General features: G+C 40.3%; 1 protein-coding gene across 1 annotated transcript; it reads right to left on the reverse strand.

Moving 5' to 3' along the window:
- Nucleotides 1-10,610: 10,610 nt before the first annotated feature.
- On the reverse strand, nt 10,611-17,412 carry LOC121377454. Its single transcript, XM_041505440.1, has 3 exons — nt 17,299-17,412; nt 14,134-14,612; nt 10,611-13,380 (listed from the first exon to the last, which is right to left on the reverse strand). Exons 2-3 carry the CDS (start codon nt 14,591-14,593, stop codon nt 12,122-12,124), a joined length of 1,719 nt encoding a protein of 572 aa, XP_041361374.1. The 5' UTR covers nt 14,594-14,612; nt 17,299-17,412; the 3' UTR covers nt 10,611-12,121.
- Nucleotides 17,413-26,474: the final 9,062 nt, after the last annotated feature.

The raw sequence follows: 26,474 nt of genomic DNA on the forward strand, positions 1-26,474 counted from the left end.
AACCTGTAACACACTTAGATCACGTTTTTATAAAATGGAGTGAAAAAGCAGGTTTTATATCGATAAATACCATGGGAATCCCCATGTCCCAATTGCTTGAAATAATTTTGAAAGTTAGTATTCTGATGTCACCGGTAGATGTCGCTCGAAGCACAAAAATGCCTACGTCACGACAAATTTCACAGATTGCGCACAGACTTGGGGTGCGTTCCTTTCACCTCTCCTGGGCATGTTCCAACTGTTCTGTCCTCTCCAGATATCATAAGACTTGTTGGTTTTAAGGGTTTGTAACGTTTTGTATTGAGATACTTACTTGTCTGAACTTTATTGTTAATGAAAATGTTCACGAACTGTGAAGAAAAACCTCACAAATGAACTACAAGCAAACGACAACAAATCGGATGTTGACTGCGCGAACCGTGCACGACAAAACAAACCGAACCAAAATGATAACGGTCACGTGGTATACCAATGTCTGTGACATTGAAATGGGAATATCCCCTCTAAAAATAGATTAGACCTTGTCTGCTCAACGGTTTTTTCTCAGAGGCACGTGGCTTTTTAAGAAATACGAAAAATGCATTTTGTGGTATTACAAACACCAGGATTACCAGGATTACCAAAAAAACACTTCAGGTGAATGGAAATGTATATTCTAAATAATAAACGGTAAGTAAAGTGTAATTTTATTTGTGAAAAAAATGGGTTTAATAGCGAAAATCAACGGCGTAATGGTTAACAACTAGGGCGTGTCCCTTTAAGCGGTCGTCTCATATCTCCAAAACATATTTATATCCATAGAGGTATGGTCAGTGGCGTCGGAACTGGGGCGACCGCCGCCCCAATATTTGGACAAAAACAAAAACCTTTAATTTTTGGGTGTGAGGTCGGGATCGGGACATGATTTGGGTAAACATTACAAGCACCCTGTGCAATGTAGTGATTATCTTGTTAATAACATTTTAATTAGATGATGTAATTTGAGTCAAAGCCCAGGCCAAGCTACTAAATGGTATAGGCTATCATTTAGTAACGTGTATTGATGTGTAGGAGGACAGTTATAATTTAAAAGCTAAATTGAATTATGTCACTTGGCCCATGTTTTCATTCAATACCCTGGCTTCATATAATAGCAACAACTGACTGTACTATGTTGTTTGTTTATTATTTTGTAATACATTCTAAAACAGTTTACACACATGTAAAATGGTATTTACGTTTTGCACACTTCCAAATATGTCAAAGAAAAGGGCACAGATGGTGAGACCTCATACAAATCAGACAAACTTTTTCATTGTCATAATATTATCGGTGAAATACGCTTATTTACCAGTACTTTTGCTACAAAAATATGTATGAGATACCTACTAAAGTTGTATCTTAAATGCAGCAGAATGCAGGAAATGGCATCTAGAATTCAAATTTTTTTCGGGGGAGCATGCCCCCGGAACCCCCTAGCACTCCCTCGCTTCGCTCGGTCGACATCCGCCTCCCCAATATTAATTTGCTTCCGACGCCCCTGATGGTACAACAGCTTTCCAGGGGTCGGTGGGTGATTTGCCTTGAAATTTTGACAGTGGTCAGCGGTTGGCATATGCGTTACATGTAAGGGTGTGTTAATAATTACGTAACGCTCTAGGGGTAGAGGAAGAGGGTGTTGTGTTCGATCTACATTTATCAAGACTATATGCCATTTCTATTCATTACTTAGACCTAAAAAGATGTTTTTTGGAAATGCGCGGTCGGTCTAGAATAAATCCCAACCGGCGGGCTCGTTCTAGCCAGTGCGCCATGACTGGTATATAAAAGCCCGTGGTATGTGATATCCTGTCTGTGGGATGGTACATATAAACAATCCCTTGCTAAAAAATGAAAAATAATCAAAAGGCGCATGTGCAGGGATTTCAGCGGGGTTGAGGTTATAGACTGTGTTGAGCGAAGTTTATATATGGGGCGATGCTCCCCCAGAAAATATATTTCAATTTTACTTAATTTTTTAGCTTGGGCAGATAAGGGTTTCAGCGCCCAATACCCGCCCCCTGCACATGCACCCGTTTCCTCTTAAATCAATATGCTTTAACATTGATGTCGTTTTACTTTACCCTTTCCAAACGAAAGAATATTTATGTGAATTAGTCGATTTTAACACACGTAAAATTCAGAAATGAAAACGTTCATTGTCTACGTTAGTATATTTTATTTTAAAAATATAAAAATTATCAGTGTGTTACTAGTATACAAACTAAACTTTAAAAGTTCTACTAACACTTTATAAAAGATTAATTCTGAAATAGGAAGGTGCGATTGTCGATAATACGTTGTCAAGATCAAACCGGTTTTAATGAAAGACTCTAGTACCGTATCCTTAACCGAACGTTCTTCGTACAGCGCAAGATTTCTCATTTAATTTTTGAGACGAACCCTACAATTTCAAATCCACAAGTGCACGTGTTAACTGAAACTGACAACAGGCTGTCGTTTGTGCTTTGCCAAGCAATGGCGGCACAGGCGACGAATCGAGCGTATACTTTTGACGATCTCCGTTCATACCGAACACACACGAGTTTTTTAAAAGTGCATTTGAGCTTATATTTTATATTTGTACATGATGTTATAATATGGTAACCAGAGAATGTAACTTTAAAAGGTAGCAGAGCAGTAAATTGACCAAGCAGCATCGCGTTAACCCGCGAAGATAGGGCCTTTTAAATGCGCCCTATTTAAAAAAAAAATATATTTTATGTTTGAAAATAGGTACAGTTTTTATCTTTGGCAGGAATTGCACCAGCTTTGATCATTTGCAATTGTGCTGAATGCAGGAATTATTTGTGTGTATTCAAAAGGAATACAAGGTCATGAGTAAAGAGTCTCTCTAAGGCAATGCAAACGACCCTGATAATTACAGAGGCATAACTTTAGTCAGTTGCTTAGGGAAATTATTTACTGCCATCCTAAATGAACGATTATTAGTTTTTGATAAAATGAATCATGTCATAAGTGATGCTCAATTTGGTTTTAGAAAACAGTTCTCAACGATCGACGCCGCTTTCATTCTTCAATCTTTAATTGAACGAATATTGAAGAATAAAAAGCGACTGTATTGCTGTGCACTATAGTAAAGCATTTGATTATGTCAATAGACAAATATTATGGTACAAAATGCTGCGTCAAATATAACGATATGCTATCCAACTTTTTCAGTTGTAGAAACGGCCTTTTCCAAAGTGAAGTATTATCACCGATATTATTTTCCATGTTTGTAAATGACTGCGAAATGCATTTCTTATCAGATAATTGCCCCTATATCGACATCCAATCGTTAAATATATTCCTAGTTATGTATGCCGATGATATGGTTCTCCTAGCCGAAACACCAGAAGGCCTCCAGTCATTGCTCAATTCATTATCAAAATATACTACCAAATGGGACCTAACTAAATACAACTAAGACTAAGGTCATCATTTTTAGAAATGGGGGGATCATTCGAGACAACGAAAAGTGGTTATACAATGGTGAACTGTTAGAGGTCGTAAATGAATTCATTTATCTTGGCTTATTATTCAGTTATAACGGTAAATTTAATCGAACTCAAAAACGATTCGCTGATGAGGGAAGAAAAGCCTTGTTTTCATTATTAAACGTATGCAAAAGACATTATTTTAATATTGAAACGATGCTATCTGTTTTTGACACCTATGATAACAGTATTTTTAGTTATGGGTCAGAGGTCTGGGGATTCCATTGTGCAAGGGATGTTAAAAATATTCATACAAAATTCTGTAAAAAAACCTACTTGGAGTGCAACAAGGGGCATGTAATGAATTTATATATAGTGAGTTAGGGCGTTTTCCTCTGTATATTATGAGAAAATTAAGCATTTTTAAATATTGGATTAAAATACGAAATACTGAAAATTGTATCTTTTTAGCTATATATGAGGAAATGGAACGATTAAAGGGTAACTGGGTAACACATGTCAAACAAGAACTAAAGAGGTTTGGACTAAACTATGTATGGAACATACCACATATTGGTAACAGAGAATATAATATAATTAAGGAAAGAATTTACGATAATTTTAAACAAAATTGTTTTAGCCGAATAACGACTTCACCGAAAGGTACCCTATATAAATTTCTGTTACTTGAATTCAAGCTACAAACATATCTTAGAAAACCCATACCATTAAATCACTTAAAAGAAATATCAAAGATCCGAATTAGTGCACACAAATTAAATATATACTGACACACAATGAAAACGCAAAACAGATAGTTTTCAATATTTTGTTGTGATTAATAAAAAATATATTTATTGGACTTAAAATAACACTTTATGAGAGGAAGCCATTGATTGGTACTTTTGTCTGGGTTTTAATCCTGGTTTTGTTCTCGTTACACATACAATAGCAGAAACACACAAAATGGTGTGAAATGCGTTCACTACATGCTCAATCATGCTGCATGCAATGCACGTGAAATGCCAGTATGTGGACACACAAAAGTCACGTAACGGTGTCATATTCCTCGTCACATTAAGAATGCCACGACTCAGAGAAGAACACAGGGAGCGAGCGTTGGGCATGGTTCAAGGGGGGACTTCGCAAAGCCAAATTGCTAGGACCTTCAGAGTCCATCCATCAACTATTGGACGACTTGTTGAACGTCATCAACATACCGGGAGTGTCCGTGATCGGCCTCGACCTGGTCAACGTCCCGTTACGACCCCACGCCAAGATCGGCAGATTCGCCGACACCACCTCCGTGACCGGTTCAGAACTGCGACGATGACAGCAAGCAACACGATAGGACGTCATGGAAGGCCTATCCATCCTATGACGGTCATCCGTCGACTCAGAACGGCTGGACTCAGATGAAAACGCCCGTACAACGATAACATCATGACACCGCGACATCGTGCTGCGAGACTACAGTTTGTTCTCCAGAATGGTAATCATCCACCAGCCTTTTACCGGAGCATTGTTTTCTCAGATGAGTCCCGTTTCTCTGTCTCCTTTGCCGATGGAAGAGCACGTGTGTACAGGAGACTCCATGAACGGTACGCTGACGGATGTGTGAGGGAACATGATCGCTTTGGCGGCGGTTGTCTGATGGTATGGGGGGCAATCAACTGTGATTTCAGGAGTGGTCTCATCATTGTCCACGATGCCATTACAGCCCAGCGTTATGTTGACGTTATTCTAAGACCAGTCTCCAGCCACTTTTGCGCTGTCACCGAAGACAAGGAGGTCCCCTTCTGTTTCAACAAGACAATGCCTGTCCACATACTGCAAGAATTGCCCAGGCATTCCTGCAACAAGCCGGTATCACCGTTATGAACTGGCCCGCCGTTTCACCGGATTTGAACCCAACTGAACACATGTGGGATGAGTTAGGACGTCGTGTACGTCACCGCCAGTCACCACCGCGTAACTTCGCTGAGCTTGCACAGGCGTTGCAGGAGGAGTGGAGGAACATTCCTGTGGCTTATTTGAGATGTTTGTGCCAATCCTTTCCCCGTCGTCTTCACGCATGCTCACGGGCCAATGGTGGACACATCAGATACTGACCTTGATATGGCGGCGGGGGGGGGGGGGGGGGGGTGAGCTTTTCGATTACGAATGCAACTCGATTACTGATGATAACTGGCCATGTTTCCATGTGAATGTATCTCATGAATACCAGTCATTAATGTCATATTACATTATCCATCAATTCATTAATAGTGTGTCGTTATTTGTAATGAAAAGTAGTTTTTTGCGTTTTTATTGTGTGTCAGTATATAGAAACCGGAAGGTATAGGAAAATTGACAGGGCCGAAAGAAAATGCACTATTTGTAACTCTAATGATATAGAAGACGAATATCATTTTATCCTTATTTGCCCAGCTATGAATGATTTGAGGAATAAGAATATTAAACAATGTTACCACAGACGTCCAAGCGTATTTAGGCTCACTGAACTATTAACAACTGAAAACAATAAAGACATCAATAACCTGGGAAAATATTTAGTTTTGGCAAATAAAGTTAGAGACGATTTACTGCAGCTTACTTAAAATATGACATCCACTAACCTGCCGTTTCATTAGCAAGTATATTAATCATATTTCGTCTAGTATACATCAATATATACATATATATTTAGAATTAGAATTATTACTACACCACGATGTTTATAGTGCACATATATACGTACATCCCACCACTATTACTAGTATACTATGTTAATTTTACCATTAATTCTTAAATCACTCTCCACCTGTATTTGTATATATATCGTGATTATATATGTATGTATTTATTCTGATAATGGTTTTTTTAAACTTGAGGCAAATAAAGAACTTGAACTTCTCTAGCAGCCGTGACATAATCATAAATCACACACACACACACACACACACACACACATACACACACAGACACACATACACACCCATACACACACATACACATACACACACATACACACACACATACACACACACATACACATACACACACACACATACACACACACACACATACACACACAGACACACACACACACATACACACACAGACACACACACACACACACATACACACACACACACACACATACACATACACACACAGACACACACACACACACATACACACACACACACACACACACATACACACACAGACACACACACACACAGACACACACACACATACACACACAGACACATAGACACACAGACACACATACACACACACACACACACACAGACACACACACACACACACATACACACACAGACACACACACACACACATACACACACAGACACACACACACACACATACACACACAGACACACACACACACACACACACACACACACACACACACACACACACACAGACACACACACACAGACACACACACACACACACACACACACACACACACACACACACACACACATACACACACACACACACACACACACACACACACACACACACACACACACACACCCACACACACCACACACACACACACACACACACACACACACACACACACACACACACACACACACACACACACATATATATACAATATATATACATAGGCGTCGGAAGATGGCAGCAACTGGGGGGCCACTTATTAAATGCGAGTTCATATTTGAAATTAAAAGAAAATCCAATAACATGTTATACGGCAATTTAGAGTGTGTATTTGTAACTATTTGTAACTATGTGCGTGTTGTTGTTTTGGGAGTAGAGTGGTGGTGTTGTGTTTGCTACTGTTCTGTTTGGGATATTTGTAGGGATAACACCAATTCCAGAAAATTGGTCGGTGTAGAAATAAACACATGCAGTCAAATGCTTACTTCTATCGCTGCGGGTGTGTGTGTGTGTGTGTGTGTGTGTGTGTGTGTGTGTGTGTGTGTGTGTGTGTGTGTGTGTGAAATCATATTGTGCCCCCCACCCCCGTTTCCGACGCATATGCATGTATGCATGTATGTATGTATCTATCATATGTATGGGGTTTGTTTTGGGGTTTGTTTTTTTGTTTTTTTCATTTATGTTAGTATGGTGAGCAGTGTGTTATAACTTACTTCCCTGACACTATATTATGGTTGCATAGTACCAAAGAAGAGAGTTCCGTGTCAAAATTCGGTGAGGTGTACCGTGAAATATTTACGGAGTAAAAGCAAATGTGGGTGTGATCATCATTGGTAGTAATATATGTGACATTGATTATTTGTACAAATACTATTATCCATTGACAATAAATAAATACACTTTTATTTGTTATACAATTGTTATGCAGTATTGTCACGGGGATCCTATAATACCCGTAACTGAATGAAACACGATTATCAAAATATCTCTCCTAACTGTATATCTATTAGATCTCTCTGTAACGGGCGGTTATACCCTAGTGTGGCTCGTCTAGGTATGATCAGAGATACGATCTTATATAAAGTATATGTAATATAGCACGTTTAGTTCACTAGAAAACACAACAAAAACACAATACACTTTGGAATCTGTATTAACCTACGCTGACAAATGTACTGCCGCAGTAGTTAATTAACAACAACAAATAATGACAACCCAGAACTGATCACTTAATTAGTTAATCTCTAGGTGTCTAGTTTACACAATATGCTAATCACTTCACCGTGACACAACACCCACACGTGTGATAATTGAGAAACGCTTCCAGGGGAACTTAAGTAATAAAGGAATTACAACTCTATTCCTAACTGGTTAATTTTTAATTAACCCTTAACTACTCATTCAGTAACCTTGTAACACAGAATTAATACTGGTACCTATCACAATAAGGACAATAACCTACAGTTTACCTAGGTCCTCTAGGATGACTGGTTAAGCTTTATATGTATATAACAGTGAGCCTACAGTAATACTGCGTCAGATGACCGGCAGCACCGTCTAAATAATATTGGTATAATACAGTATTAAAATATTTAAAGTCACATCAATCACATCAAGGTTATACACAGAGCAGAAAATATATAATTACCAGTCCGGACGGACTAACGTTCCCCCTGGAAGCCTTCCTATGTTTCTCCCTGATATCTCTACAACCCTAGCTATTTATCATAAAAGCCGAATATCGCCTGGGGATACATCGCGGCACCGAATCCCTACAAGTGCTATTTCCACAGCGACCAAGCAGTATATTTTTCTTAGATCGCCAGACTTACTGTCGCCAGTTCGCTAGAGATTCCATGGTCGCGCGGAGGTATTACGTAACTACTGGCCACATGGCCTCCGCACCTGAGGTGGGTGTGTATTGAGAACTGCACACGGCGCTCTAAAACAATTAATATCGCCACAGGCGAAAACAAAATTAAGAGCATGTTCCGTCACAAGTATGTACCAGAGGTTGAAACTAATGCGGGGTACCCCAAAAATTAGAACTGCAATTTTCAGCAAAAATGACGGTTGCTATTAAAAACATTAATTAAATCTCTTAAATGATACGTGACCCACCCACCCCACCCACCATGATCAATGTGTCCACCGTCTTGCTTGTAGACAACCTTCAAATGTGTGTGTGTGTGGGGGGGGGGGGGGAGGGGGGGGGGTTCATTAGGAAATCCATTTTCATATTTTGTCCTTTAGTTCATTATCCGTGAATACTGCCGTCCCGAAAAATAAAATTTCACTTGGATTTTGATATAACTTTTTCACTTAAATCTGTTGGTATGGGCCTATAATTTTCACTGAATATGTCAAATGTCCATATAGTAGGCCTAACGGGTGTGAAATATAAAAGTTTAACAGTCCTTATATTTTTCGTAAAATAATTCCATATTTAGTAGGGTTATCGTTTTTTGTTGTTGTTATTTTATTTTGGGGGGGGGGGGTGGAGGGGGAGGGGTGAGATTGTCCTATTATCTTGTTTTTCCGGTTCCAGGCAGTGCTCCACTACTGGTATATCAAACGCCGCGAAATGCGTTAACCGTCTGTGCGAAAGTGCATATAAAAGATTTGTTGGTGTTAATGAGCAAAAGTTGCGGGTTTCATTTCAAACTAATTATTGGTGCTAATTTCAACAATTGATGGATACTGACTGATAAAAGCAAGCGATATTTTGTCGTGGTGGAGGCCATCTTTAAATTCAAGATGGTGGCTAAACAAACCAAAATATACCGAATTCCTATATCCTATTTAGTACAAAAGCCAAAATATGAGCAACTGATATTTTGTCATAGCGGCCATCATTAAATTCAACATGGTGGCTAACCAACCTGTCAGACTTCTTGGATCCATAAAAATGTTTTAATTAGTAGACCAAAATACCCCTATATACGACATTTTATACTTTCTGCCAGAAGTGAACATCTTTTTTTTTTTACATAGCTGCCCCACTACATCAACTGTTTGACATTCATTAGCCAATAATTAATAATAAAACAATCTAATTAAAATTAGCTCCACTATTACATGTGGATCTAACAGCAGCCCGTTGGAGCTCATGTTCAGTTGACCTTTCGTTCGACCAATCAAAACCTTACTTTAAAAACATTCGGGATTATGCCGAAGGTATACGAAATGATTCGGGTGAATTACGAAGTATGCCGGAAACTAATTTCAATATAAAATTTTATATAAAATTAGTTTCAAGACGGAAAAAAAACCTCGTGATGGTATAGTCATAAAATCTGTTTATACTAGTATACAATCCAGAGTTTATTACTGCACTTTTCCCCGTTTTTTCAATGTTGAAATAGACCAACAAGTTCGCCTATTGCATAAATAGTGTCGCCCGATATTTTTAGAATTTGTATGCTCCCGAATAATGCTATAAAAGGCGAAGTGTAATTGGTCGATATTTAAATTGTTATTAATAGATGAAATGTCACCTGGACATGGGAGTCTACACAATGCTGTTAGATCTACTGGTAGACCCAGTAGAGCTAATTTTAATCAGATTGATAACAAAACAATCGGTGGTATCGATAAATAAAACAAACTGTGACTTTATTATTGTTGTTATTTATTATTATTATTATTGTATAGCAATAAAAAAAAAGTAAGTGTAAACGTTTTTCCTATGAGACCTATGTAACATAAGTTGAAGACTAGGGCTTGGATTTGAATTTGTTGAATCAATATTGAAAAGTGGCGGTCCTCTTTGAGGCGGAGAGGAATGATGTATTGTCTTAGGACCGACAGTCCGCCTATTAACAAAATATATGACTGATTCGTGGTAGCAGTCATGATCTTGTCAAAATATCCATTTCACTCTGCCTTGTGCATAGATGCGATTATTATTTTAAAAATTGTTTACGGTAACGGTTTTGTTTAAAATTAAAGAAAAATGGCCACATTTTTGTGGAACACGCACGCACACATGCAAGCACTGGCAAACTGATTGAAATCAGCTCCACTGGTCTACAACTACCGGTAGACCAGTTAAGGTGTGGCGCAGATGGCTTTCTTTTCTTTTTCTTTTTTTCTATTTTTTGTGGGTTATATTTGTTGTATCTGTAATAATGTCCTTCACATGTGGATTTGAAAAGAGAGTCTGGCAACCTCGAGCCGTACCAGTCTAGCCCCTGCCAGTCTCTAACTCAGTAGACCAGTCTATAATTACCGGTAGACTAGTCTGTAACTATCGTTCGATCAGTCTATAACTATCGGTAGACAAGCCCCATGTTCAGCCAACAAACACGCCCCGGAGTCGGTCACTGGCGAAGTCAGAGGCTGAATCCGGGGTGGGCGTGCCTGAACCCTAGTGGATAGGGGCACGTAAAATGAGTTGCCAGTCCAGTCCAGCCAACAGTTTCGCTAACGTTCGCGAACTATTTGATTGGTTCCTGACGTGGCCATTTGGTTTAACATGAAGCGCATAAATCAATGTAACGACAAGCAGTTGACTGAACTTACCCCTGAAGAACCGATTTTAATAAGATTGTCCTACGAAGCGCTTCACGGGGCCAGACAACTTAGAAACAAAACAATCATCTTGAGGTTTCTGATATTTTAATTTACTATTAGTATTTTGTTTAATTTTTTTAATTCACTGATAACAATGTATTCATTTATTCTATAATAAAGATAAATAATTTTGTATCGGATGTGTAATATGCCACATGTGTAACTGCTGGATAATTGGGTGTAGGCCGTTTCCGAGTATCCCGTGGTGTTTATAAAGTCACCTGAAGGCTGAACCTTATATACTGGCTTGTTTCACAGTCTTAATAGGACCCAGTAGGCCTACGGTTGGGGTCTGTTTGACACCCCCCCCCCCCCCCCCCCACACACACACACAAACACACACGCACTCACACATACACATCACATCTTTTTACCCTCAACCTTATATACTGGCTTGTTTTACAGTTTCAGTGGGACCTACTACGCTTGTGGTCAGTTCGACCCCCCACTCCCACCTTCATAAACTCCTGCCTTAGCCAGTGGTCTGAGGTATTATAAAATTACGCCATTTTAACATCTGGCTCTCACTATATTAACTTCCTTTTGCCACGTGTTAGTCATTTTGAATTCTCATCACTGAAACAATTTTCAAAGAACAAGAACTTTGGTAGGGATGTCGATTTTAAATTCCTTTCCGACACGCGATTGGCCACCGTTTTATTACGTCACGTGAGTTCATCGTCAGTCTCGTTCCCGCTGTCAGAGCCGCTGTACCAGTCGTCCGAGTCGTGCACGGTGTTGACGTTGACGGCCTCCTTCAGCCACACGTGATGCTTCATCAGGGATCTCCTCCCCCTCGGCCTCGTCTTCGGGTGCACCGCCTCCCATCGCGACACGTCACTCAGATCGCTGGCCCGGACACGCCTCATTCCGTGACCACGCCTTGCGGGTTTGAGCAGAAAGCTTCTGGAAGGTCTGTACTTGGTTTCTTCAGTCCTGGCTGTCGGGTGGTACTCGCCACTCTTGCACCACTCGTCCACGTCAACGTATCTGCCTGGGTTCTGCAGCAGGGTGTCAGAGAAGTTGCTCGACCTTCTCAGTCTGTTGTAGAGTCTCGGAGAAAGCTCAGATCTGTCTGGTCTGAACGTGCTGGGTAAGGAGTGATATCGTCTGCTTCTCAACCTAGGTATGTCCGGTTTGGCGGGAGAGTCGTCAGATCCCGGGTCGTCCCAGGCGTGGTCGGGCGTGTCACGAGCAGAAAGCTTCTCTAATCCTTTTCGTGGTGTCCGCCTGGCCGATCCCGTGACATCATCCTCGTCCTTACTTTTCTCCCTTTTGAAAGGCGTGTCTGCTCGTAGCTTGGACCTAGGTCGAATATTGTTACTGTCATGGACCAGATCTCTATCCAGCCTGTGATTCTGTAGACTCAGTCTTTCAATGCTGCTATGTCTAAGTCTGTCGGTGTGCGAACCTTTCAGGGCACTTCCGACATCATTAGCAGGCATCTCTTTTGTTCTGTCTTTCGCGTCCGTGTCGGTCAAATCTTGGTACTCGGGTCCATTGTAACTTCTCGTTAGTCTGCGTTCTCTCAGAGTCCGCAGTGGCCTCGACCAATCCAAATCCGGACTCTGGACGTCGTCACGAAACGTGACCCTGGGTTTTGATTCGTCCGTCTCAGACCTCGTGCCATTACGTAAGACGCCGTTCGTGACTCCCGTGGAATCTCGTCTAGCTGATTTTAACGAGGAGTCGCCATCATTCCTGGCAGATTTCAGCTGCACGCACCTGTTAGTCGCTAGGGGCCTGGCCATTCTGGCGCGGTGACTGAGCTGGTGCAAGAAACTGACGCATGATTTTCTGAGTTCGTCTGTTATGGCTCTGTCGACGTTGATCACGAAGACTTTCTTCACGAACTGTGGATTGATGGTGGCCATGCACTGGATGAACGCGTCTGCGGCGTAGTGGGTGGGTGCGCCGACAGAACCTGGTGAAGAACGGAAAACAAACATGATCTAGGAAGGGACAAAATAAATTGTCAAACAGTGAAAACAAAACCAAACATATCCAATATTGTTTTCAACTCACCATTTAGAAAGAAAAGAAATAACATGTTTCATGACACATAATACTAGCGGCAAGGCATTTTTTAGGAGCTAGGGGTGGCTGAGGGTCTGTACCCCCACCCCGACTTAAATATGCAGGGTTATTATTTTGTTTGTCCTACTCTACATCAATAAAGATTAAAATGTGACAACCCCCCCTTCAATCGAGATTGTCACCCCCCACCCCCCACCCCTCCACCCCCACCCCCACTGCAGATATCGTTGCTATGGGTCTGTTATGTCCGCTATTCTAACAACAGAAAACCACATATTTAAATATCTGAACACGTTATTAAGTGTATTATTAAACATTTATTTATTCATATTTTTGACAGTTCAAAACTGACTAACGAACCTAAACCTAAAATTCATTTGAATACGTGTTTAACGATACCACTAGAGCATATTGATTTATTAATCATCGGCTATTGGATGTCAATTTGGTAATTCTGAAATTAGTCTTAGAGAGGAAACCTGCTACATTTTTTTTCCCCATTAGGGATTTTGTATATGCACCATTCCACAAACAAGATACCATATACCACATCCTTTGATATACAAGTCGTGGTGCACTGGCTGGAACGAGAAATAGTCTAATGGGCCCACCTACTGCGAATAACAATCTGTACACACACCTGTTCCTAGGAGCGACATGGCTAAAGTGGTCGACAGTTTGTCGTCTGCTCGTCTGAAGATGTTTCTGTACAGGTCGTGGGAGCACCGCAGCCACTCCTTCTCCCTGCCTTCCTGGAACGTGGTCATTATCGCGTGGAACGTGTAGAAGAAGTTCACGCCCGAACCCGCCCTCGTCTCGTACACCTGCCCGTACTTGAGCTCCCCGTAACTCCGTAACAGTTCCCACCGGTCATCTCGGTACTGCTCGCCACTTTTCGTCAACAAGGCGCGCGACACGAAGTTGGTCGGTTTCAAGTCGGACGGTTCCTCACTGACGACGGCGTCGGCGGTCGCCTTGGTGATGTCGCCGCTGTACAGGACGGCATACACGCCGTTAGGGAAGAGGTAGACGCCCGCGTGCTCGCCCACGGGTTGTTCCGGGTGCTGCACGTGCCAGGTTGTTCTTGACCTCGGGTTCATTGTCGCGTCACCATCTCGTCTGCAAAAGAGATTTTATGGCGGGAAATAAGAAAACCGGAAATACGTGAATATTTTGTACTTTACAGGCCCGTACGCAGGAAAGTTGCGTGTGTGTACGCACCCCCACACCCCAAATTACCACAAGTCAACATTCTTTCTATCAAATATAAATGACGTTACGCAAACGTTTTTTTTGCCATTGTTCGTCCCATCACAAGGAACCTCCAGCCCCCGCCCCCCCCCCCCCCCACACACACACACACCCATTAACATCCTGTGTACGGGTCTGCTTTATAGGCCTACGCACTAAAATTGGACAATCATTACGTAAACTCAGCTATAATGGAAAAAATAATAATAATAACAATAACAATAAAAACAACAACCCCACAAAAAATACAAACACGAAAAGATATGATTTGAATAAAGGAACCATATAGGGAACTTGGTTTTAGTTTATGCATCTGGAGAGAAAAACAAATATTTATAAGCAGCAACAATAGTTTTGATGGTGTTACATTTCGTACACTTGTAAAGTACAGGAACGTACCTATCCTAAAATAAGTGGCATGGCACTATTTGTAAAGAGAATCAGGCCACAGTAATAGAGGGTCTTTAATAGCAAATAAAAGTAGTATGGCAAATGAACAAGGCGACCACAATAATAGGAAAACCCAACACACTGTGTGCTGCCAGCATGGAAGAGACTTATATTTTTCCAGTTATCAAAGAGACTGTCAGGAATTCTCAGCAAAGACAACCAGACAGATGTGGCAAGAAGAGCCCTAACCCTGTCAGTGGACACAGGCATATATTGATGAATCAGCTGAGGAAACAATTACAAATGGTGGGGGTAAAATCCAAATTGAACTTAACGATGGCAAAACTATTCGAATGTCCATTGCAACAGGAGAGTACCCCACCAATTACAAGACAGAATCAGAAGCTCTGAGAACTGCAGCGACAAAGCTGATCAGCAGCACAGAGCTCATACACGGGAAAGCTGTCATCTTCTCAGATGCTCTCTCGGTCCTCCAAGCTCTCAAAGACCCCCAAGGGACGAGACCTAGCCAAGTGGTAAAGCACTCGTTTGATGTGCGATCGGTTTGGAATCGATCCCCGTCAGTGGGCCCATTGGGCTATTTCTCGCTCCAGCCAGTGCACCACGACTGGTACATTAAACACCGTGGTATGTGCTATCCTGTATGGTTTGGTGCATATAAAAGATCCCTTGCTGCTAATCGAAAAGAGTAGCCCATGGTGTGGCGACAGCGGATTTCTTCCCTCAATATCTGTGTGGTCCTTAACCATATGTCCGAAGCCATATAACCGCAAATAAAATGTGTTGAGTGCTTCGTTAAATAAACCATTTCCTTCCTTCGAAGACCCCCAAAACAAAGACATGAATGTACTTGCTAGTACTTTTTCTGCACTAAGCCGCAGCACTGAAGTCTGAAGAAACGACAATTCAGTGGATACCATCACATTTGCAACATCCCAGGAAACGAGGAAGCAGATACGTTACTCGTAGCAAATGAAGGAGGAAACTTAGTCCAAGATAAGCCACAGATCACATTCGAGGAGATGAAGGCTACTGTTTAGCGAATACACAAGATACGATGGCTCCAACAACACCCATAACAGCAGACACAGTTACTACAAACTTTCAAAAGAAATATATATTTTTTTAAATGGTGTGTTTTTTATTTAACGACGCACTCAACACATTTTATTTATGGTTATATGGCGTGAGATATATGGTTTAGGGCCAGACAGATATATAGACAGGAAACCCGCTGTCGCCACTTCATGGGCTACTCTTTTCGATTAGCAGAAAAGGATGTTTAATATGCACCATCCCACAGACAGGATAGTACATACTAAGACCTTTGTTACACCAGTCGAAGGGGATCGATCATAAACCGACCGCGCATCAAGCGAGCGCTTTACTATTGGGCTACGTCCCGCCCCTTCAAAAGAAGACCATGTGATAATGGCATTGCCGAGAAGAGGCTACCACATGTACACACAATTCCCAGTGGGAGAAACTGGAACATGTGATAATGGCACTGCCGAGAAGAGGCTACCACGTGTACACACAATTCCCAGTGGGAGAAACTGGAACATGTAATAATGGCACGGCGGAGAAGAGGCTACCACATGTACACACAATTCCCAGTGGAAGAAACTGGAACATGTGATAATGGCACGGCCGAGAAGAGGCTACCACGTGTACACACAATTCCCAGTGGGAGAAACTGGAACATGTGATAATGGCACTGCCGAGAAGAGGCTACCACATGTACACACAATTCCCAGTGGGAGAAACTGGAACATGTGATTATGGCACAGCCGCCGGTTGGACTATACCAATTAAAATCCCATTGGTGACAGGGTTAAGATGTTGGCCTAAAACATCTATACACAACGTATCAACCAAAATATGAACCATAGATATGAATACTACAACACCTCACACTTTTTTCTTTTTTTTCATTTACGAACGGCTTCTAATGTAACCAACGAAATACCCGTCTCATAATTTCGTTGAGCCAGAGGTTAACTGGTCTAATGTTATATTGGGGTATCTCAAATATCTAGCGCCCTGCCGTTACGTGGAAACGCCGATCAACTGAGCCGGTTGAAGATCGTATCTACATTGATTTATACATGCTGTGTGATTTACTATTGTTTCTATAACTTACCTAGCGCAGGTCCTGTTGTGAACAAAAAACACTCACACACACACACACACACGGGAGTTTTGTACCAATTATCAGAAGGGTGATCGATACACAAACATCTTGTGGCAAATTATTTCACGAGATAACTTCGACTTTGTTTAGCAGGTCACACTAACGGGTGTGTATAGTTTATGGTTACCCATTGAACCAACAGAACAAAACGACCATGAATGCCCGCTCGAAGATCCTTATTTATATGTATTTATTTATTGGCTGTGAAGCATGGAGAATTTATATATGACTGTATACAGCGCGGAAGAGTGGTTCGCCGATACCGTAAAATATCTAGTACACGTCCTTGGAAACGAAATGCGAGGAAAGTTCATTATAATATTTAAGCAGGCCCGTAGGAATGATATCCAGAGTGGAGGCGAACACATTTCTTAATGGAGGGGTTACAGTCTCCAGTGGAGGGGCATAAACCAGAACAGAGAGAGAGAGAGAGAGAGAGAGAGAGAGAGAGAGAGAGAGAGAGAGAGAGAGAGAGAGAGAGAGAGAGAGAGAGAGGATGAAGAGCGAGAAAGAGTAATTATTGTCTACTAATTGCTAATTATTCACAGTATAAAATACTATAAAATCTGTAAGTTTCTTTGTCCTTATTCAAAGCTTGTTTTGTTTAACGGCACTAGAACAACACAATAATCATCGGTTAATGAATGTCAAAGATTTAATAATACTAAACCACACTTTTCATCAGCAGCAAGGGATCTTTTATATGAATTTGATAATTCTGAAATATAGCTTGAGAAGAAACTTGCAAAAAAAAAATTCAGTAGCAGTAAGTGATTTTTTTTATTATATGCACTTTACCACAGATAGGACTGAACATACCACGGCTTTGATACACCAATGGTGTTGTCAGTTTACATTCATATGGAAAGTTACAGCTATAAATAGGATTGTCATCTTGAGACGTAGTGCTGCGCATGCGTGTGTGTATTTCGGGGTGTTTGTTTTCCTAAGTAGTAATATATCTTTCTTACACATCCGTTGCTGAGAGCACCATGCGCTATTTTTGATAACACATAGTTGTTTACACACGTACGTGTGTTTAACAATTTTAAGACATACGACTGGCTGCTCCTAGATGATGACGGTCACCAATGCAATACGTCCAATAAAAAAGAGAACGGTGGAAATCGATTACACTGTGACGTATAGTTAACCTGGTAACCATGTGTCTATGACGCGTAAATTAGCTACAAGTGCAAAGGGTTGTAAATATCTCTTAGTCGATAAAGATGTTAAAATGTTCTTAAAACCTGGCTTTTGAAGATATGTAAGAAGTAGAATAATACATTCGTGTCTGTTAGATACCATATATCTCTCAACTCGTTGTTTAAAAACATATCAAACTCGCTTTCGCTCGATAGATACATTTTAAAATAACTCGTTGCGAGATAAATGGTATCTATCGGCCACTCATGTGGTATTCTCTATATACCTATAATTTGAACGTTTACGGTATGTGCGTCTTTCTCTGCCCTTATTCGCGAGTTTGGCGTTTGTGAAAGAAGAAAGCTCTTTTGAGAAGAAAATCATAATCCATAAAAAGAGGTATGGTTGTCTTTCAAGTACTCTTGTTCGCTTACCGTTATCTATTATTTATTTATTGCGTTTATTATTTATTTCACGCCTCTAGTACTAAGGTTTATCGTGGGTGTTTCAATAAAAAATGTATGTGGTATAAACATGACGTTATGCTATTTTAAGGTTTCGTATATATATATATATATATTCTCTCGAGTAATGACGTTATGATGTAATTAAAAAAGCGTAGTCAGAAGAAGAAAGAAATGTTTTATTTAACGACGCACTCAACACATTTTATCTACGGTTATATGGCATCAGACATATGGGTAAGGACCACACATATATTGAGAGAGTAAACCCGGTGTCGCCACTTCATGGGCTACGCTTTTCGATTAGCAGCCAGTGCTTTTATATGATCTATCCCACAGACAGGGTAGTACATACAACAGCCTTTGATATGCCAGTTGCGGTTGCGTACTCAGAGCCATTTTTAACATGGGGAGATGGGGGGGGGGGGGGGGGGGGGTAACCAGTACGTAGTAATATAGGGTTTCTTCTGCTAGACGTAAAGGACACTTTTAAACTAAAAATTACTTCTTGTTTATTTTTTTAAAGTTAAAAAAAAGCATTAATTTTTAAAATTATTATTTTAGAGCGGACGACTGTTTATACGGTATTAAAGTTAAATTTTGTTTTGTTTAACGACACCACTAGAGCGCATTCATTTATTAATCCCGGCTATTGGATGTCAAACATATGGTCATTCTTGACAGTCATAGAGAGAAAACCCGCTATATTTTTTTATCAGTAACAAGGGATCTTTTATATGCACCATCCCACAGACAGGATAGCACATACCACGGCCTTTGATATATCAGTCGTAGTGCACTGGCTGGAACGAGAAATAGTCCAATGGGCCCACCGACGGGGATAAATCCTAAACTGACCGCGCATTAGGCGAGCGCTTAACCACTGGGCGACGTTCCGCCCCATTACGGTATTGAAGGATATAGTATATACCGTTTATACGGTATTAAAGGATATAGTATATACCGTCCTCTCTGTAAAAGCTATTTTTGCTAATTGAAAGGAGTAGGCTAGTCTACGTGACGAAAGCGATTTTTCTTACTCCTAGTACAACGGGGGTTGTTCAACACTTGCGTAGTGCTCTCAGGGAGGATGTATCATGGGATGTTACATTACGATACGGGGGGGGGGGGGGGGGGGGGGGGGGTCTGGAGGGAGTGTTTATCAAGTAATGTTTTCAAAGCAAGGATTACTTTATTCACAAAGTAATTTAATACTCAAGACTATATTGTTCTTCCACAGGTTTTATTATGTCAAAGAAAATAAAAGTAAAATGTAAAAAGAAAATCAAATAAGGTTTATCAAATTACGTCACAGTGAGATGGAAAGTGGGGCATGGTGTTGACGAACGATACAGATATTCCTAGACCTTTACACGGGGGTAATAATGTAAAAAGGGCGGGATTTAGCTCAATCAGTGGACTATAAGCAGGGCCGTAGCTAGGGGGGGGGGGGGGCAAGGGGGTAGTTGCCCCCCCCCGAAAAAAATCCGGAAAGCATTATAGAAACTTAAAGAAAATTCTCTTCTTAACTGTTTAAGGAGTTTTAGACTATTAACTTCTCAGTTGCCCCCCCCCCCCCAAACAAAAAATCCTAGCTACGGCCCTGATAAGATTTTGTCCATTGCATACCAGTGCGTCCATGGAACTGGTCCTATTTATCTGTGTGAGCTCCTACAGGTATATCAGCCATCTAGGTATCTTCGTTCTAGCCAGCAAAACCTACTGGCTGTCTCAGGATGGAAGCTTAAGTCTTTTGGCTCCCGTTCCTTTAGTGTGAGTGCTGTGAAGATATGGAATGAACTACCAGACACTCTTAAAAATGCCACACATCTTATATCGTTTAAAAACCCCTTCTTAAAACACAGTTGTTTATCCAGTACTTTTAATTATCCAGTTTTACTTTTTATCTTCCCCTTCAAGCATTTATAATGACTCATATTTATTTGTTATTTTAGTATTATCCTACCAATTGTCTTATTATGTTATTGTTTTAACCATGTCATTTTAATTATGTAATGCGCTTTGAGAATACATTAGTGTGGAGTTTAGCGCTATATAAATGAATTACCAAATGGTCAGAATTACCAAATGGTTGATATCCAATGATTAATTAATCAATATGCTTTAGTGGTGTCGTTAAACAAAACAAACTTTAACTTTAATGAAAAAATTATAAATTCTGCATTACGCAAATGTTGAACGCTTCCATATTACTAAACACCTTGTAGCTTATGTCAGGGTCGAATAAGGAAACACTGAAATTTAATTAAACTAGGGAGACACCACTAGAGCACGCTGATTAATTAGTTTGCGGCGTTGAATGTCAAACATTTGGTAATTCTGAACCACAATGACTGGTATATCAAAGGCAATGGTATGTGCTATCATGTTTGTGGGATGGTACATATAAAAGAACCCTTGCTATTAATAAAAATATGTAGCGGGTTTCCATTCTTAGACTACAGTTACCAAATATTTGACATCCAATAGTATAGCCAATGATAAATAAATTAAGTTTCGTGTTGTCGTTAAAGAAAAACAAACTTTAAGTCTTCAGAGGAAACCCGCCACATTATTCTATTAACAGCAGCTAGCCTAAGTGATCTTTTATCATGCACATACTAAAACGTAAGCCTACTTGTGGGATAATATTCGTAGACCTGTGTTTTAAATCGCAAAAATGTCCAATATAGTACAGAACGATCTTGTTTAATTCCAGATCAACAAGATTATATAAAGAATGGCGAATTAAGCAGATACAAAAAAGAAGAAGATAATGTCTACGTCGGAACGTCCTAGAAAAGACGCAACGTTCCTGAAATTATCTAATGCGAACAGTCTTCCCATAGTAGAACTAATCAATGAAACAAATACGAAGGATTTTCTAGTCCAGAGAGAGTTAACTAGTGATGAATGTCGAGACTATGATAACAAGAAATTTGAAGAGGAAAACTATGATAAAAATCAGAAGCAAGACTATCATAACAAACACCAAAAGCGAGATGATGGAAAGGAACTTCTAGATCGAGACAATGGAAAGGAACTCCTAGATCGAGGCAATGGAAAGGAATTCCTAGATCGAGACAATGGCGAGAAGCCTCAAGAACATGACGCCAAAAAGCAAGACTTTGATGACAAACTCTTAGATAAACCTCAGAATCAAGATGACAAGTCACAATTCACCGAGCCGAAAGAACGTAGACCACCTGGCACCCAGAAATCAAAACCATCTGGAAACGAACAAGATACAAGAGGCGAGAATGTTCAGGATCTCTCAATGAATACTACAAAACAATTAAAGTTTAGGTCAAAACGCGAAGAACCTCTTTACAGCGCTGATCTGAGAACACGACATACTGCTTCTATAGCGAACTCGAATTCAGATAAACAACACACCTTTAAAAGTGCAAACGCTAGCAACGGTTTTACACAGAATTCATCTAAAGAAATTGATGAACCACCGGCAGACGATTTTGAGATATACAGTTCAAGACAATCGGAAAAATCGAACCTCTCCGAAACCTCATTTGAATCGCAAACTCTGACTGAAGATGACCAATCAACGCTGACTCCATCTCGTCTCTCGTGTATCAGCAACCAATCAAATCGCGACACGCCGACGTCGACAAGCTCGCGGTTCTACCCTGAAATCGGATATCCGGAAACGTGCGACATCTTGAAGCCAAACTATCCTCCAATAGGATACCCTCCGGTTGAATTACCCAAGATGATTTATCCCCAAACTAAATTCCCTGACACTGGAGAATACCCAGGCGTAGAGAGGAGTGATTCGGATATGTATCTGGCATCGGAGTCGTCGTTATGTTACGCAGATGACGTTTCAATTCGGTTAGAGTCGAGGTCAGTGTCTGCGTATTCAGATTCCAGCGGTCAATCGCAGGCATCAGTTCGGTTCAAGGATATGTCGCCGTATCCTCAGTGATTAAAATGAATGAGTGAAAGTAAATGTTCCATAGACACAGGGCGATGCCGGTAACTTGAGGGCTCAGTTATAATGCTGATGGAAAGAGAAATAAGGGACCATAAAAATAGTCATAGTGTCAAACCAAAACTGTCAGTCCATTGTGTCACAAGATGACCGTGCTTCTGGCAGTTATGTCGACAACACCTATATTCAGTACCATATTACAAGTTAGTATGAAACAGACACCGGTTTCGATGATGCGATGGTTAGCCATCGGACATAAGGCTGGTAGCAATATAATTAAAATTAGCTCCACTATTACATGTGGATCTAACAGCAGCCAGTTGGAGCTCATGTCCACCAATCAAAATCTTACTTGCAGAATCATGCCAGTGATTTAAAAATAATTTGAAAACATTCCGAATTATCCTGAGGGTATACGATATGTTTCGTGTGAATTACGAATGCCTTAAAACATGTTTTATTTTATAAAATAAATAATTTGTAATATAAAAATGAAGACTGATTTAGTTGGGGGTTTTTTCAATTAATAAATAATTTGTTATGTAAAATTGAAGACTGATAACCCATCCCGTAGGTATTGGTATGGTTCGCTGTACTGCGGCCACTAAAATAGACTCGCCCGATATTTTTTGAATTTGTATGCTCCCAAATAACGTTATAAAAGGCGAAGTGTGATTGGTCAATATTTAAATTATTATTTACAGACGATATGTTACCTGGACATTGGAGACTACGCAGTGTTGTTAGCAATCTGATTAAAATTAGTTCTACTGGTCTAAATACGGGAATTAGTTCACATGTAATAGTGGAGCTAATTTTAATTAGATTGGGCTGGTAGGTACAGGGTTTCAGCCCGTTACTGGCTACCACCAAGGGCGAGTTTTAACGACTCAATGGGTACGTATAAGACCATTACACCCTCTCTCTCTCACTAACCACTAACATCTAACCCACTGTCCTGGACAGGACAGCCCAGTTGGTCTTCAATCCCATATTCCATACCACGGCCTTTCAAGCAGCCCAGAGAGTAAGTTTGAGGTCTTGTTCCAGCCAGAGCACCACGACTGGTATATCAAAGCATATATTAAGATCCATTTTGGAATACAATTACCTAAATGGTTGGCATCCCATACCGATGATTAATCAACAATTGCTCTAATTGTGGTTAAACAGTACTGATTGGGACGTGGGAGGGGTGGAGGAGATGGTAGGGGATAGGCCATCGTATACGACCAATCATAGGGCGCAGCCAAAGGCAGCGTTCTACTATTAAAATGAGTCACAGATCTGATCTGAATTATTTTTAGTTCATATACCACTAAGGTTTCAAACACGCCTGTCCATTCGGACTTCGCCAGTGACCAAGTCGGCCCAAAATTTGAAATACGAATTTAGTAGTCAGGTCAGATACCTACGGCCAAACTGTGAGAGTCCAAAAGTAAAATTAGAGTGCTCGGCCAAAATCGTTTTAAGGTAATTTGAGCAATTTAGACGGGCTACCAAAATGAAGTGCGTCGGACATAAAACATAAAATTTTGAACCACAGCCAAAAAATTTAAAGTCCGATTAAGCCCAAAATTACCTGGTGGTGATGGTTCTAGGGGAGGTTGCGCTGCGGAACCCATGGCGAGGTGAGGGGGTGATCGACTCGGAGCCTAGGGAGAGCCGTATGAATGACAGACATAACCGCAACAGATGAAATATGCAGAACACAAAAATACGAGAATATAACTAATTTCCAGCTGCAACATTAAATTTTGCTAAAAAAAAAAAAAAAATAAGAAGAAGAAGAAGAATAAGAAGGGGTTAACATACATTGAGATTCAGGTGAATTGCAGGTTTATAAACCGTTTTATCATTTCACATAACTGAGCGTTTGTATTCACGTAAACCTATTCTAATTATAAACTAACCATAACCCTTGTGTGTTTCTGTTGGTGTTCAATATTACTATGTGGCTTGATGTTCGGATATCTTTATACAGAGATTTGTAATAAAATGGCGCCTCAACATGCCAACCAAAAAGATTCTTTTGTTTGTTCTATCTTTTCGTGTGATATATCCCTTTTCGAATTATTCACAGCCACCATGAATGTAATATGTGCCTTGAACTGTGGATGTCTTCACACGAAGATTGATGATAAAACGGAGTCTCGACTTGGCAACAAATCTATGTACGGTATCCACTTTCATTTGATTCATGTCATGTTAGTTATGTGGAGACGATTATCAGCAAATTAAATCTTGTAATGGAAAATATTCTAACAGAAGATTAAGAAGCTTTAAGACGTCCTTCAAATGAATAAATGATATAATACGGTCTTTCAGAAATACATTGGATAATCAATGATTAATAACCAAATAAAAATAAGGGATTGGATTTTTGTTTTACTTCTTTTACAGGAAGGAGGGAAGGAAATGTATTTAACGACGCACTCGACACATTTTAATTACGGTTATATAGCGTCAGACATATGGATAAGGACCACACAGATATAGAGAAAGGAAACCAGCTTTCGCCACTTCATGGGCTACCCTTTTCGATTAGCAGCAAGGAATATTTTATATGCACCATCCCATAGACAGAATAGTACATACCATGGTCTTTGTTATACCAGTTGTGGAGCACTGGCTGGAACGAGAAATAGCCCAATGGGGCCACCGACGGGGATCGATCCTAAACCGACCGGTCATCAAGCGAGCGCTTTACCACTGGGCTATGTCCCGCCCCCTTTTACAGACACATTAAAAAAAATTGTAGTATAAAACCAAAAATCGCTAATCGCAGTGCACATGTTTGAGCATTAAATTACTTATAAGTTGCATCAACACTAATTATAAAGTGGCATCACCAGTTTTCAGGACTGGTTGGGAAGGCATAAACTCTACAGATTCCTTGTTAAAAATCGCAGACCCTAGTTTCAACCCCTGGGAATGGGCACCAAATTTAGTTAATCAACAGACCAAGGTCCCCGTTTTACAAAGCGATCTTAGCGCTAAAATAACCTTAAGTGTTTGAGGTAGCTATGCGCCACAGGTTATTTTAGCGCTAAGATCACTTTGTAAAACGGGACCCTGCAATACACATTTGGATACGATTTTAAAGGCGCAGACACTAGTTTCAACCCGTAAAAAGTTTGGTTAAGTTACAAACCTTGGCCGTTCCACAAAGCGATCTTAGTCCTAAGATGACCTTAAGTGCACAGCTATCTTATGCACCAAGGTGATTTTAGTGCTAAGATCGCTTCGTGGAAGTGGGTCCTCTATCACATTTGGATAACGTTACAAGAGAGTGGGGGGAAAAAAGTGTGAAGTTGAACAGTTGAAATACTGTTAAAAATAGACTAAAACTCGACTACATAACTGTTACTTCTCAGACGCACTTGCGTTTTTAAAAATATTTATAAAATGCATTTTGTGGTATTATAAACACCAGGATGACCAAAAAAACTTTAATTGTACGGAAATGGATACTCTAAACAATAAAATATATAAGTAAAGTTTGATTTCAGTGATCACAAACGGCTCCAATAGTGAAAAAAATATGCCTTAGTGTTTAAAAACTA

Source organism: Gigantopelta aegis, chromosome 7 (assembly GCF_016097555.1).
Source record: "Gigantopelta aegis isolate Gae_Host chromosome 7, Gae_host_genome, whole genome shotgun sequence".
Lineage (NCBI taxonomy): Eukaryota > Metazoa > Mollusca > Gastropoda > Neomphalida > Peltospiridae > Gigantopelta > Gigantopelta aegis.